Source organism: Oculina patagonica, chromosome 7 (genome assembly GCF_052425735.1).
Source record: "Oculina patagonica isolate OP01 chromosome 7, crgOcupat, whole genome shotgun sequence".
In the NCBI taxonomy this organism is placed as follows: domain Eukaryota; kingdom Metazoa; phylum Cnidaria; class Anthozoa; order Scleractinia; family Oculinidae; genus Oculina; species Oculina patagonica.
Genome location: NC_135764.1, coordinates 29,205,815 through 29,221,448, shown reverse-complemented (window position 1 = coordinate 29,221,448; position 15,634 = coordinate 29,205,815). Strand labels below are relative to the sequence as shown.

Here is a 15,634-nt window from a genome sequence, read left to right as displayed (position 1 = left end):
GTGAGAGTTTGCAGATTGCATCTCTGTGTTTTCATTTATAATTTCAGTGAGTGCCTATTTGTGAACATCAAGATGTTTGCCAAGTTTATGAACAAGAAGGATTTCCATCCAGGCTCCAAAGCCAACATTAAAAGGGTACGTATTCGCGTATTAAAAAACTAAAATAAGCTTGTTTTCACCACCAAGCAATCTCGCCACCAACCTACTCGCCACCAAGCGAAGTCACCTCGGCTCAGGGATTAAAGAACGAGGAATACACCAGTTTTGGTGGCCAGTTGGATGGTGGCGAGATTGCTTGGTGGCGAGGTGACCGGATACCGTATCATTCGGGTATCATTGCTTTGTACAGACAAGAATATTATTGATTTCATTAAAAGTCAAAAACATTTTTCCTTATATCAATGAAACAGGTCTGGATGGCAGAACAAAAACTACTTGCAGAGCAGCAGAAAGAAAAAGAACTGGAACTTCAGTATAACAAGGAACAAGAGAAATTTAAAAATAGGTACCCGCTGTTTATAAAGCTTATGCACCTATCAATGTTAAGCACGAGGGGGGGGGGGGGGGGTAACCACAGAAATTTGATCGTGAGGGCAGTCCCCAGAGTGGGGAATTTGGTTGTATATGATCCCCTGGAACAAGGTTTGAAGGACATCTGACCACCTTCCCTTGCTCCCGGGTGGGGATTTTGCCCAATTATTTTGTCCCGGGGGTGGGGGAATTTACCTTTTTTTTAAAGAAAATGTCAAATTCCCCACCCCATACCTGACCCCCCCCTCGGGCTTAACATTGATAGGTGCATTACGTGCACCCTTTTTTTGTAAACAAAATAAACTTAGAGTAAATAAATTTACAAAAGTTTGAGCAAAATTTTTGATTTCCTTTGATTTTTCTGCAGACAAGCTATCAGTAATGATGAAAGGATCAAGTCTGGTTTAGATTTTTTGTATGATGCACCACCTGGTTTTAACAAAGGTTAGTCTGAGGTAGTGCAGAATGAATGAGAGGAGTGAATAGTAAACCTGCCAACTTTTTCTGGGTCAAAGGCGTAAGATTTTTTTCCTGAGAGTGCCAGGATTTGCAAAGAAGACATGACCATGTCTGAAGATTTGCAAGGCCGTCCGAAGTCCCAGGACTTGTTCGGCTAAACATGACATTTCCTGTCAAAACTCTGAGATTTTCAGAAAAAAGTATCATCATTTACTAATTTTAAACTGAGTTTTCGCTTCTCGCATTGGTTTGAGTTATGGTCAGTTATGGTTGTAATACACAATTTTTGACCAGGCGTGAGAAATTGCTTTGTAAGCTTGAGTTGGCGTGAGATTGAATTTTTTAACTCGCAGACATGAAACTCGCGCCTAAGGCGTGAGAGTTGGCAGGTATAGAGTAGTGGTTGACAAATCCGCTGATTTTAAAAAATTTTCAAAGCAGTTTGATTTTTATTGTCTCAAATGCATTATGATAATCTGAAATAAAGGGATATAAAATCAAACCAAAGATAAATTTGAACCACAACATAAACAACGACTGTTTCAACACAATGTTTGTGTGTCACAATTTTCCCTGATAAATAAAGCTTAGATTGGCAATCAAAACATTTTATTCATTATTTATGGGCTCAAATTCAACATGTACGTCTACATGGTGCCAGAGTACGATTTTTGCTGGGCATTCATGTAAACACTCTTAGTCTATTTTTGAAATACACACGCCTGAATTTGTGTTTGTTGCCTGTGCCTGAGAACTACTGCCGACCCGTTAGCTCAGTGACCGCCTACCAGTTAGCTTGGTTGGTAGAGCGCCGGACTACCATGCAGGAGGCCTTGGGCTCGAGTCCCAGACTGAACCAACACTCAGGGTCTTAAAATAACTGAGGAGAATGTGCTGCCTTTGTAATTACATCTGCAAATAATTAGATGTTCTAGTCTTCTCACAAGCCTTGCACATTAATAAATCCTTCGTAAAGAGTAGGGGACGTAGTCCCCAGTGTAGTGGTCTATCTCAAGTTCACACTCATAGGGGGCATCATTACTCATTCCTTCATTACTTGTAAACTGCACTATAAGCAGTCTGGCAAAGTCCCCCAACCAGTGTTGTAAATTATCCCTGAAAATCCACGAGGGGAGTGGATAATAAGATATATGTATGTAAGTTGGCACTGAAGGGTACTTGGATTCTTTGGTTCCATATTGTCTGACCACGGGAATTTTTAGCAAGTGCCCACGTACTGGTGCTCGAGCATCAAGTGTGAATATGGCGTAAATGTCAAAATGGAACTTTTACTGGTATCACATCAGTATACACTGCTTGATCATGTGCTTATCAATGTTTCTTTTTTCCCTCTTTCTTCTCCACATAATTGAATCCTTTTGTCGTTGGATATTATAGATAAGAAGGTATGTTGAAATATAAAGTACTGTAAACTACATCATTAGAGTTCAAGGTCTTGAATATCAAGAGTTGTTGAGATATCTTAGTATAACTGTTGATAGTATACATGTACATATATACATATGAAAAGATTATGAATGTACAATGTACATAAAAAAGAATTATATTGTCACTTGTTTTGTGATCTACATCTATCTTGTTAACACTCATCTGTGTTAATTATGGGTAATTGTAACGTGTTTCTGTTATATAATTAAGAATCGTATTTCTGCAATCTTTCATAAAAAAGACTTTAGTCATATTGAATACATTGTACTTTTTTCAGGTAGCAGAGGAAGAGGAAGGAGAAGTAAAATTTGAGTGGCAGAGAGGAGCCCCAAGAGAGGCGTAAGTTTGTTCAAATCATTTGTTCAAATAACTTTATTGTAAATGTGTTATACATGTAACAAGTAATTGTAAAGAGTTGCTTTCATTGCATGAACATTTCACTGATCAAAGCCTTTTGTTTTATTTTTTACAGATATGCCAAGAGCTTAGGCATTGAAGCGCGTGATCAGCCATTTGGAATAGCTGTAAGCTTCACAGCCTTAATTGTCTTTTACATCTTTTTCTTTCTTTGGAAAGAGCCAGTAGAAACTCTGTTGCTCTTTCACTTGCCAGACTGTTGCTTTCCACAAATAAAGCATTCTGAGCAATTAACTGTCTGAAAATCAAGTATTAATGTGAAAATTATTAAGTAACTGTACTTGTTTTTTAGCATCTCTTGGATCTAGTCTGTGCTTTTGATTGTTTTAGGCATTAGTCAGATCTGGGTAACACCTTGTCATCATTATCAAATTTATAAAGGGACTGTGCCATGGCTTAGTTAGTTTATGTAATTAAGAGTTGCCAAATACTCGCTATAAAACTCAATGTTTGCTAAGAAATGACTTCAGTCTGTGAATCTAAATTACAAAAACAAAGCTTCATTGCAACTAAATGTGTCACCTGGGCGTTATAATTTAAAGTTACAAGAAAACGAGATTATCTTTGCAAACTGTTCAGGCCAACAATATTTCAAAAACCTATTATCACCATCCGTTTCAATCTTCGTCACTTTCAGCCATCCATACCTTCTTTTGTATTTGTTGTGTTATTGAAATGTTCCTTCACTGTTTTAAGAGGTTATTTTTATATTTGACTAAATTTGATGGTCATTTCCCATGCCTGCCTAATTTTGGTTTAGTGGTACATGTAAATCCTGTCACAGTCCCTTTAATCCTGGGTAGTTTCTTTGGCAGTCTAATTTCAGGGACAGAACACAAGGGGCACTAGGAAATAGTATTCAATTTCTCATGTTCATCATCTTCCAAAGAATGCATTATTTACAAAATTATCACTAGCCCAAATTCTATTCTGGGCTTGCTGTGGCATCTAGCATGACGTGCGTTGATTTTCACTAAAAAAACCACTCATTTTTCAGGTTCGTAATGTCAAGTGCATTAAATGTGGGAAGTGGGGTCACATCAACACAGATAGAGAGGTAATTATTTTGATTCAAAGGTCTCTGTGTGTCCAGTTGATGGAATTTATTTCTTTACAAGTATATTTTTTTGGGATGCGCAGTGGCCTAATGGTTAGTGTGTCAGACTCCGGATGGAACAGTCCGGGTTCGAGCCCTGGCCGGGGTTGCTGTGTTGTGTTCTTAGGCAAGACACTTTACTCTCACAGTGCCTCTCTCCACCCAGGTGTACAGTATAAATGGGTATTGGCCAAATAATGCTGTTGGGGGAGGGGGGGGGGGGGGGGTAACCGTGCGATGGACTAGCATCCCATCCAGGGGGGAGTAGAAATATTCCTAGCCGCTTAATGCTATCGAAACCGGGATAAGCTGTGGAAGTATGGGGCTCAAGGCTATTTTTAAGTAATTTTGTAGGCAAGAGAGTAAAAGAAAAGGTTGTTGTTTTCAATTTAATATATTTGTATGGCTGACAAGCGAGTTTTAAAACTTACCTTATTTTCGTTTTGTTCCTCCTAGTGTCCCTTATTCAACAAGAGTAAAAATGCCAGTGTAGATCCAAGTCTTATTACAGGTTTGAACGCTCCCAGTGTTTTCAACACAGTTGCCTATATGTTAACTACACTGTCATGTTAAAATTGATTGTATAGAATATTTTTTAAACCCTTTACAGATATCGCAGACCCTATGAGACTTCTGAAAGACATGCAAACTGAAGGTCTGACCTTGAAACAGAATGTGTTGGGTCGAGTGTTTGATCCCAGTGACCCAAATCAGGTGAGAACTGCTAAGCAAGCCTCTTTGTGCACTTAAATCTTGAGCGCAACAAAGGGTACGTCTTAAAAGGAAAACCAGTTTAAGCTTACCTGTATAGTTCCCACGCAAACAACCTTTTCCAATTAAAGGGTCTGTGTCACGGATTTTAGCCAAATTTAGGCAAGGAAATGGCCATCAAATTTGGTGAAATATAAAAATAACCACTTAAAACAGTGAAAGAACATTTCAATAACACAGCAAATACAAAAGAAGGTACGGATGGCCAAAAGTGAAGAAGATTGAAATGGATTACAATGTAGATTTCAAAGTTGTCATGTGTTGTTGTCTGCCCTCTGATTGGCTGAAAAGTAAGAAAACCCAACAGAAAGGCTGAAAACACTGTCGAGTAAAAATGGTTGGGTGTATTTATTGTCTTTTCTTTTTTATTTGATTTTCACTTTGTTTTTGTAGCAAATTGTGGCATCGGATAATGAAAGTGATGACGACGCAGAAGCCGCTTTCTTGGCTTCTCTTACGGACAAACAGAAGAAGAAATTACTCAGGTACAACTAGTTTGTTGCTGTTGTTATTGTTGTTGTTTTGTTGAGGACTTCTGCCAGGAGTATTGCCTCCGAACATTAACTCGAAACTGAAATAACAAGAGAGAACATGTTCGCTGAATATGTGAAGTAAAAACGTTTTTGAACTCCAGTCAGCATTGACTGAACTCTAATAAGAAAGAAAAACGTTTTTTCTTTTGCTAATCTTCATTAACCCGTTACGAAGCTTTGCGGCCGCTTGTGGTGCATTCCAAACAAGTGAACTGCTACTGAGCAGGTTAACCAATTCTGATCTGTTGTTTTGTTTAGAAAATTGGACAGACTTGAACGCGAAGAAATGGACTCCCAAAGTGGTCACAAAAAACAAAAGAAGAAGAAACGAAAACGGGACAATTCATCGGATAGCGAGGAAGAATACAGCAAGCACGGCAAGGCAGGACGCCACAGAGAATCTGACTCGTCCGACTCAGAGGGAAGGAAAAGCAAGAAAAAGTCCAAAAAGAAAGAAAAGAGAAGAAAAGCAAGAGAATCGACAGAAAGTGACTCTGAAGAAAAGAACAAGCATAAGAAAGATTCTGAGGTTAAAGAGAAACATAAACAGTCCAGAGATACAAAGATGGACAGATATCACAGCGAGACACACGGACATTCGCGAGCGGGTGACAAGACACACAGACACTCCAAAGATGAAGAGAGTAAAACTTACAGACAGCCGAACGATACCAGGACAGACAGACATTCTAGCGAGACACACAGACACTCAAGAGATGATAGGACGCACAGACACTCCAAAGATGCAGATGAGCGTCAAAATGAAACTCACGGACAATCGAGAGATACTAGGACAGACAGACATCACAGTGAGACACACAGACACTCAAGAGATGATAGGACACACAGACACTCCAGGGATATGAAAAAATAAACAGGCATTGCAATGAACTTGCATACTATCTTGATTGAGACTACCCTGCGAATACAGCCGCCTCTCTTCGCTCCCAGCCGGTTTGGCGTTTCGCGAGACGTAGTACCAGGCTAGATTGAGACAGGCGTTGTAAAAAGTATGGCGAAGAAACAGAACTTCGCAATTAAACTAAAACAGTACGACCATTGCTGGTAACACTTGCACTGTATTTATCAATTCCAAGTATTTTAAAACTCAGTAAGCGCCCATATCGAAGTTAAACAACGTTTACACCTGGAAACTGTGCCAAAACCAGTAACTGCAATCGCTATATCACGACAAACGCGGTCTGCGTGAAATGCGGTTCATCCACGTTGTTGTAATGCAATTTACTCTCCGCCTGGTGAAAACTTAAATTTAACCATAAACCAGGGCTTTCTCGGACGTTTAAACAATCGCATCAAAGTGTTTTTAATAATCAGCCGACGCAGTACCTTTTGTAGTTTCTCGGGAAGCAAGTAGCGGGATAGTTTGGTTCGTATAAATATCACCTGACAAGATTTTTAATAATATTTTAATTAAAAATGAGAATTTATTGAACATGTGTATTGAATTTGTGCGTGACTTACGTGAGTGGAATATTGGAGTACCTGACTTTGATTTTATGTCAAATAGAACACGGAAATTTTCTGGCACAAATTACCGGTCCTTTTGGGGACCTTCCCTGCGCTCATTCAAAACAGTTGGAACTGGAATTAGTTTTTTGCCCAAAATTCCCTTATACCGACTTAAGGCCATGTTACACGACGCAATTATTCCTGCAACTTGCAACACAACGAAAAACATCGCGCATGTAACACCCTACCCTGTGTAGTTTTGCGCACGTATTTGGAAAAAGGCGAGAGACGGCTGCGCACTTTCTCCCTCGCGTGGCCATCTCGCACCCACTGTTTCCCTCGCGTGGCCATCTCGCATCTTTCGCGTTTCCTAAACGCACGCTCAAAAACTAAACAGGCGCCTGCTACGCAGGCAAGTAACACCCCGTTTTCGCAACCTGCAATGCAACAAAATGTTGCATTGCAAGTTTCAGAAAAAGTGGAACTATTCTCTACTATCTGCAACGTCGCGGTCGTGAACCAAACTGGCGGCGTTTATTCGTACTTCAACAGGGCACAGAAAATCAAGGATTTAACCAAATCAAATAGTTTTTGCGTAGAAATACCCAGCAAAATATGGTAATTTTCAACAAATAAGAAGATGGAGGAAAAGCGTTTCTACTTGTAATTGGTTGAAATAAATCAATGAGGGAGTCTTAAAAAGGCGGGAAACGAAACGCGAACGACATAACCGTTGGCTCTGATTGGTTGAGCGAGTGCAGGGACGAAAATATCACAGCCCGGGCAACAACAAAACCGAGTTTAAAGCAGTTTCAGAATCTCTGTATGGCCAACACGAAATTCATGATTTATAATTTCTGCTTTTCTAACTCTTGCAAACGATCAGTTCTTAAATTTGGAATCTTTTTTCATCCATAAGTGTTAAATGGCGAAATAAATTGAGGATTTCAAGTACAATTTTTAGCCCTTTTCAAAACAAAGGAAATGTACATGTGTACTACAAGCAGATGTTTCATAAACAAAAGTCACACAAATAAAAATGATAGCGCACGCCATGAATATTTTTCTTCTTAAGTGCCGTCTCTTGAAAAGTATATGTCAAAGTATATGTCTTCAATTATGAAATTTTTAGCAAATCAGGAAGATTTTTGTTTCTGGAAAATGAACTCGAAACTGCATCCTTTTACAATGGGACGGCCGTTTTCTTGAGCCTCCAAGGCAACAGAAAATTGGTCCCAGAATCTCGGAGTTCAGGAAATCGAGGTTAAAATTTCAGCGTTCGACTGAGTGCAGCGAATCCAAGGGAATCGACTTTGGGTTCGAGTTAGTATCGGGTCATTCGAAAAATCGGGATTTTACTGTATATCTAAACTAACTCGGGAATTCTTTATTAATCTTTTACAAACCGCGATCAAAAAGGTAAACAATAAAATCGCGATATCCAAACATTTGCTCTTTTAATCTAATCTCAGAAAGAAATGATTTATTCATACAAAACCAGATGTTGCTTGCCCGGAACATTTTTGCCTAATTGCCCGAAGTAAGTTGAAACTAACCAATCATAAAATTGCATTAACCATATCTGGAATAAATATAAACTTAATGAAAACACTAGGAGCTCTTTTGGAATAAAATATATATATTGATTCGGACACACCCGACGAGAACTGAGTGGATTGTAAAAGAACTTGTTGTCTTTTGAGCTAGTGCTGTTTATAAATTTTCACCATGAGAGAAATTGTTCATTTACAGGCGGGTCAGTGTGGGAATCAAATTGGAGCAAAGGTAAAGATTTGATTTATTTTATTTTTTTAAAAATACCGAAACGCGTTTTTAGTTGTCAGCTTTATGCGGAAATTCCAGATGTTAGTCAGTTTCAAAACTTTAAATGTACAGCTTCACTTTGAAAAAAAACGTTTGCATGGAAAAAACTCGAAGGCAGAATATTTGTTTACTTAACGGCCAAAAATGCCTGTCGGTTCTGTACGCTTCAATAATATAGCTGAGTTGAACTTCACAAAGAAGTACAGTATTTGATTTATAAGACAAACGCTCTTTTCTTTGTTTCCGGACCCGTGAAGATTGGCTTAGAATTTAATTATTTCTTTCCGCGTACATAACAGTTTAATCTCAGAAACTGATATCAAACAAGATTTTCTTCCTAGCTTTTCCAGTTCGAATCGTTTGGCCACGAGCTTTTTAGTGAATACGCGGTGCCCGCTAAAACAGCTATCCGGCCCTCAGGTGCCAAAAAGAATTTATCGCTCTCTTAAAAGCTAAGGATAAAATGAATTTAACACAAGAATGCGCAATCTGGTGTTAATACACGTATTTTTTCGTTTACCAGTTCTGGGAAGTCATTTCTGATGAACACGGTATTGACGCACAAGGGGCTTACAATGGCGATTCAGACTTACAGCTTGAAAGAATCAATGTCTATTACAACGAAGCTACAGGTACATAAGACCAACTTAAATAAAGTAATTGAGCGCTTGATTTATTTGACAATACGGATGAATGAAATAACGCTTTTTATTCATAATAAAACTAATTGTTTCACTGTAAATGTAAAATGCGAGTGCAGATTGTTTTTAACCGCGCGCTCTTTGCAGGAGGAAAATATGTACCGCGAGCGGTGCTGGTGGACTTGGAGCCAGGGACTATGGATTCTGTTAAAGCGGGCGCGTTTGGACAGCTTTTCAGGCCTGATAACTACGTTTTTGGTGAGAATTGCTTTTTAAGTTGTTAATCTTGTATGTTCCAAACGAAAATTGACTTGGTGAATAAGTCGGGATAAGTGAGTTAGCTCATTTGCATAATTAAATTAAAGGTTTGCATATGTTATAAGCGGAAACACCAGATGGCGTGTTGTAATAAAATTTTTAACGCCGAATCGGCCACAAAATCTATATTCAACGATAACTAAATGAAAGTGCCAACATGCCATTTTAAACATTACAAACCACAATTTGAGTTAATGCCTGCAGCGAAGAACAAAATAAAAACGCGAAAACGGTAAATAAGCTTTGAAAAGATCAGACTACTTTTAAGCTTAAAATGAGTCAATAAATAATGGAAATTTAAAGAGACTGCTTAATTATAAAATCAAACACGTGCGCGTTGGCTCTCGCAAGCGTACTCAAAATCTATTTTATTATAACAATAATTTTGATCCATTGCTAGCAGACAGGTGGTCAGAATATGTTCTTTTTAAACACTGGACTCCATTTGGCGCCAAAATATCCACGGATATTTGTCCGCGGACATTATTTGTTTCGAGAAGCGAACAGTTTTCCGAAAGCGACGCACAAGCAAAACTGTGAGCTTCGAAGAACAGATAACTCGAGAAAATGTCTGCGGATAAATATCTGTGCAAATGTTTGAAGCCGAATGAAGGCTATTGTGTTTATTCAGTGTTTATTATCCTTCAAATATTTTTACATACAAACTTGATCGCTCCTTTTGGGAGACCTTCACTATTTTAAAACGATCAAAGTAATTCTGTCGGCGCTCGAAATATTTATAATCTATTCAAAATTTTAAGTTCTATTGATTTGAACAATTTTACTCAGGATAGACACTTAATACGCGAACGTAGATCGCAAAGAACAGCACTGGACTGGGGAATTTCACTTGGGGATATTTATAACAATTATTCCATGACCGCTGGGAGATAAAAAGATGACAGATAGACCAATCGCGTGCGCGAAAACTATTTGATGAATATTCCAGGGCTTCAGTCAAATTCTTAACACTTTATATCAAGTATATAAAAATGTATTCCAATCAATAAGGAATATTTATATTTCAAGCTTGGATTAAAAATATTTATTCTGTCTGACAGGTCAAAGTGGAGCCGGTAATAACTGGGCTAAAGGTCACTACACTGAAGGCGCCGAGCTGGTTGACTCGGTACTAGACGTGGTACGCCGAGAGACTGAGGGCTGCGACTGCGTACAAGGCTTTCAGCTGACGCATTCCCTTGGGGGTGGTACTGGGGCAGGCATGGGTACCCTGCTCATTTCCAAAATTCGAGAGGAATATCCGGATCGAATCATGACGTCATTCAGTGTGGTGCCGTCACCGAAAGTAAGTGATGAGAGTAAATAAAACCATCAGTTGGGATAAATTGTCTTCGTTAAGCGCCAAATTCTCCAGTGAGTACTGTTAACAGAAATGAATTTATATTTTTTGTCAGTCTGCTCAAACTATTCCAGTGGCTGAGCAACAGTTTCAAAAAGACACGGTTCCCAGAGCGCAAGCCTCGAGCGAAAAAATTCTCACTGGGCACGTGAAGCGCTTTCTGCACCAAGTTGGCTTTTGTCCTGCACTAAGTTGGCTTTTCCTACACTAAGGGACGGACCATTATTTTCTTGGAGGGGGCGGGGATGAAAAATTTTCCTCTGCAAACTTTTTTTTTTAGTTTATGCACCTCTGCAAACATTTTTTTTCGAAATTCTTACTATTTTTTGTTATACATATCGTGTTTGCAAACAGTTTATTTTGTCTTTCCAGGCCCTGCAAACAATTTTTTTCAATATTTTTCATCCCCCCCCCTCCAAAAAAATAATGGTCCGTCCCTAAGTTGGCTTTTTTTTCCTGCACTAAATTGGCTTTAAAATGATTTTGGACCCAGTTCTAGTCACTTAAGACTCTAGCGATCTGTAAAACGTTTCAAAAGTAAATCTGATTTATGGAGAAAAAGCAGTCTGAAGCAAGCCAAAATTTGCATGATAAACGATCTTAGGTATTTCAACTTAAGAAAATGTTGACACATTCTTTATGCTTATTTTTGTTTTTCGATGTCGTTTAGGTGTCGGATACCGTCGTAGAACCTTACAATGCTACCCTGTCAGTTCACCAGTTGGTGGAGAACACGGACGAGACATTCTGCATTGATAACGAAGCTCTGTACGACATCTGCTTCAGAACGCTTAAGCTGACCACACCCACATACGGGGATTTGAATCATCTGCTGTCTGCCACAATGAGCGGAGTGACGACCTGTCTGCGCTTCCCAGGCCAGGTAAGAAGACCCTACAGCATTGTATTGTACAGATCAAATTGTAATTTTATTTTTCATTGCGCTTTGTCCTATTTTCCCGCCTCAACTCTCTTCAGGGGTAGGGCGCAGGGGCGCTGGTGACGAGAGTGTCTGTACCCTGCGCCAACTTCTAACTGAAGCCCTCGATCACATTGACCAGCTACAGCTGTATCATTTCTGGTCAAAGGGAACGAAGACTCAAAGATTGTAAATGCGTGCGCCGGTTTGGGAAAATAATCCTTGAGATTTCTAAAAGTTTCATTTAATCGGCGTGGGAGGCGCTGTAGGCCTCATGGTTAGTGCGCAGGACTCCGGATCGAGCGGTCCGGGTTCGAGGCCTCAGCTGGCTGAAGCACTGCGTTGGTAACCTTGCGATGGACTAGTATCCCATCCAAGGGTACTAGAAATACCTCCTAGTCACTTGATGCTACTTCATGCTTCGGCCTGATGGGCCACTACGCTCGAACGCAGCATTTATATATCTAACTTCCTACCTACCCATTTAATCGGGGGTGGAGGGGGATGGGAGAACAAGTATCACTTTAGCGCAAAGCGTTGTCGAAGATGATCAAGCGCGCGGCGTTTGTTGTAGCCCACGATCGCAATCTCTTCAATGTTCGGAGTATTTTCGGTATTTTTAAATTTTGGTTGTATGATAAGCATCGAAAAAAAAACCACTACGAACGCGTTAACAAGATTTTCTCAAAACGACAGTTGTTCCCAGTTTCTAGCTATAATTTTTTGACTCCACAGTTGAATGCGGACCTCCGTAAGCTGGCAGTGAACATGGTCCCATTCCCTCGCCTACACTTTTTCATCCCAGGCTTCGCGCCGTTAACCAGCCGCGACAACCAGTTGTACCGCGCGATGACTGTGTCCGAGTTAACACAACAGATGTTTGACAACAAGAACATGATGGCGGCATGTGATCCGCGTCACGGAAGGTACCTTACTGTGGCCGCCATGTTTCGCGGGAAAATGTCCATGAAGGAGGTTGACGAACACATGATGAATGTTCAAAACAAGAACAGGTAAATGCATTCTCGTCCCCGGAGCCGCTTATACCTCTTAGCCAGCGAGACCTGGGACACAAGGAACAAGTGGCTCTGGGGACACATGATTTGATTGGCTAAATATTTAACAAAGGAAATTTAAATTTGGCAAATCAAATCAACCGTTTTAAAATCCCTTTTTTGTAAGGGATTTTACTACGGCTGGTTAGATTGGCTAGCTTTAAATTCTCTTTGTTAAAAATCTAGCCAATCAAATCATGTGTCCCCAGAGCCACTTGTTTCTCGTGCCCCAGGTCACGCCGGCTAAGAGGGACAAGCGGCTCTAGGGACGAAAATGAGGTTTATAAAATTGAAGCTGATGAAAATTATAGTCGGCAAACCTTTAAGAAGATTTAAGGTGAATTTTTATGAAATAGGATAAAACTTTAGTGAGGAACAAGATAAAACGTTTTATAGACTTTTTATTTGACTGACGGGATTTTAAGACTGCATGAAACCTTTAAGAGATGACAGAAAGTAGACAGGCAAGTATGAAAAACATAGCATTCTCTTGAGATCTTCACCTTTGATTTACTATTTGGTATTTTTCAGCACGTATTTCGTGGAGTGGATTCCAAACAACGTGAAGACCGCTGCGTGCGATATACCCCCTCGCGGGCTCAAAATGTCAGCGACGTTCATCGGAAACAGCACAAGTATTCAAGAGCTGTTCAGAAGAATCAGTGAACAGTTCACCGCCATGTTTAAACGTAAAGCCTTTCTGCACTGGTACACTGGCGAGGGCATGGACGAGATGGAGTTTACTGAGGTAAGAAATAAAAGATTACAACGGAACCCTGATATAACGAGCCCCTTCAAAAAGAGGTCCTCGGTATAATTATTAAAAACTAGCCATGGAATATTGCAATTCCTGAGTTTTGATTGGCTTACAGGCAATGGTATATTAGCTCATATACCATTGACCACAAATATGTTTGGTGTATGCCTCATTGAAACAGCTAGGGAGCTCAAATATTGCAATTCTTTGAGTGTTTTCAATAAAACAATTATTCCATCCGCGCTTGTTTTACCATCTCATATCCAACGCGCGCTCATGGAATAATTGTTAAAAACGATAGCTTTCGTTAATACAGTAAAGTTTATGGAACAGAACCCCAATTGAATATAACGAATCCTGGTATATATGAGAAACTCCGTTATAACGAACCACAGCACAGAAGCCCAAACTTAAAATCTACCCCGATATAACGAATAAATGTCATCATCGGACTGAAGTTGAACGCGTCACAGATCAACAGAGATAAAACAAAAAACCTTCACTCTATTATACTCTACTGTAAATGCACGAATAAGCTGAATACTAAATGGTGTAAAGTAACACTGCTTAATTTAAAGGCAAAATAAGTTATTAACCAAATCCATACAATAAAGTAGATTTTTGTCCTTTTCTCATAAATTCGTTATAACGGTGTTTCACAGGGGCTGATCTAGGGTTCGGGTGCAGGAGGGCTATAAATTCCAATTTCCCAGCCAAAATTGTCTCCAAATCCCATTTTTCAGCCTATTGTTTTCCCAATTTATTTCAAATCCCAGTCCCAGTTCTATTGGGTTTTTTTTGCTTGTGATTCCCAGTCCCAGTGACCCAAATCTTATTTTCCCGATGAAAATTTGCCCAAATCCCAGTTCCCATTTTACCCCTTCAGGCCCCTCTTAAAATATTGGGCAATTTTTCCTTGTCTTATTTAATTTTCAGTTTTAGCGATTGTACTTTCATATCAACAGGCTGAGTCCAACATGAACGACTTAGTGTCTGAATACCAGCAGTACCAGGACGCCACGGTCGACGAAGAAGAATTTGATGATGACGAGGAAGAAGAAGAAGCATGACTTCCTCTCTCCACAAATCAGTGAATAGAACTGTGTTCCAATAATTAACATGTGCATTTGCTTTAATTTTGCACCACTTGTAGAGTCCTGTAATTGGTTAATTGTTTTGAAAATGAAGCTACAATCCTGGACAAAACCAGTTGTGACAAACACATTTCACAGATTTTTCGCGAATGTCTTGACTGGCAAGCTTGTTAAAAACATGTTATCCCCCTCTCCCCCACCTCAAAGTTGTTTGATGGGGTTTGCACTTCACCAGGCTTTGTTTTCATAAAACGACAACATTGACAACATTGAAATAGGGGAGCTGGGGGATTGACAAAAATGAGCTGTATAGTAGTACCAAAATTGGTGAAAATTAGCAAAGTGTCTCAACCGTTTTGTCCGGGATTGTAGACTAGTAATGTTTAATTTGGCCTTATAATTAATTTTTTTTTTTTGCAAAAACTCGACCCATCAGAGCAAAGACATTTTATTTTTAAGCATTTCATGATTAGCTATGATTTAACTTACACGACTTTTCCCGCAACAAGCGGTCGGTTTTACGTTTTCCATGTTAGTCGCATACGATCATGTTGAAATTTATAGTGAAATCCACACGAATTCAAGACCAAGGGAGTTTGATCTGGAAGTTATGCCATAAATGGCTGAGAAATTTAGAAAATACTCTAGGAAATGGTGTTTCGCTGAAGAAGATTCAGAGAATTTAAAATCTGAACGTAATGCGCGTCGATGGATTTCAAATTAATTCAGTTTATTTGAATATTAATTTTTATTTCATTCGTTACGTATTTTAAGTTGCATGTTCACGGTGAAAAACAAATCACTTCACTTAGCTCACATGAAAAACAGCGGCTCTTCACCATTATAGACATAACTATTTAAATGTATTATTTAAGAAATCGTGTGTAACGCGAAACAGTGTGTTCTCATTGTTTTCCAACAGTAGAGACTTTACTTATTC

General features: G+C 39.3%; 2 protein-coding genes across 3 annotated transcripts; both read left to right on the top strand.

Annotated features, from left to right (window-relative positions):
• Window positions 1–2: 2 nt before the first annotated feature.
• LOC144661719 (corepressor interacting with RBPJ 1-like) lies at window positions 3–6,709 on the top strand. Of its 2 annotated transcripts, XM_078522538.1 has the most exons (11): window positions 3–135; window positions 411–505; window positions 899–975; window positions 1,972–1,986; window positions 2,724–2,778; window positions 2,912–2,963; window positions 3,854–3,913; window positions 4,409–4,463; window positions 4,563–4,666; window positions 5,117–5,208; window positions 5,515–6,709. In XM_078522538.1, exons 1-11 carry the CDS (start codon window positions 73–75, stop codon window positions 6,128–6,130), a joined length of 1,284 nt encoding a protein of 427 aa, XP_078378664.1. In that variant the 5' UTR covers window positions 3–72; the 3' UTR covers window positions 6,131–6,709. The 2 variants fall into 2 exon arrangements, with proteins under 2 accessions (XP_078378664.1, XP_078378663.1); XM_078522537.1 differs by lacking the exons at window positions 3–135; window positions 1,972–1,986 and having other exon boundaries at window positions 899–979; window positions 2,721–2,778.
• A 1,663-nt stretch (window positions 6,710–8,372) lies between these two features.
• Window positions 8,373–15,581, top strand: LOC144659750 (tubulin beta-4 chain-like). The gene is made up of 8 exons (XM_078520246.1): window positions 8,373–8,511; window positions 9,074–9,182; window positions 9,339–9,449; window positions 10,571–10,815; window positions 11,540–11,752; window positions 12,524–12,801; window positions 13,375–13,591; window positions 14,566–15,581. The coding sequence occupies exons 1-8, from the start codon at window positions 8,455–8,457 to the stop codon at window positions 14,668–14,670; spliced, it is 1,335 nt and encodes a 444-aa protein (XP_078376372.1). The 5' UTR covers window positions 8,373–8,454; the 3' UTR covers window positions 14,671–15,581.
• The last annotated feature ends 53 nt before the right edge of the window (window positions 15,582–15,634 follow it).

Coding starts and splice junctions, on each gene's coding strand:
- LOC144661719 (XM_078522538.1), top strand. CDS start 73: ATGTTTGCCAAGTTTATGAACAAGAAGGATTTCCATCCAGGCTCCAAA. Junction 136..410: donor CCAAAGCCAACATTAAAAGG/GTACGTATTCGC, acceptor TCAATGAAACAG/GTCTGGATGGCAGAACAAAA. Junction 4,464..4,562: donor AGATCCAAGTCTTATTACAG/GTTTGAACGCTC, acceptor AACCCTTTACAG/ATATCGCAGACCCTATGAGA.
- LOC144659750 (XM_078520246.1), top strand. CDS start 8,455: ATGAGAGAAATTGTTCATTTACAGGCGGGTCAGTGTGGGAATCAAATT. Junction 8,512..9,073: donor GGAATCAAATTGGAGCAAAG/GTAAAGATTTGA, acceptor TTCGTTTACCAG/TTCTGGGAAGTCATTTCTGA. Junction 12,802..13,374: donor AATGTTCAAAACAAGAACAG/GTAAATGCATTC, acceptor GGTATTTTTCAG/CACGTATTTCGTGGAGTGGA.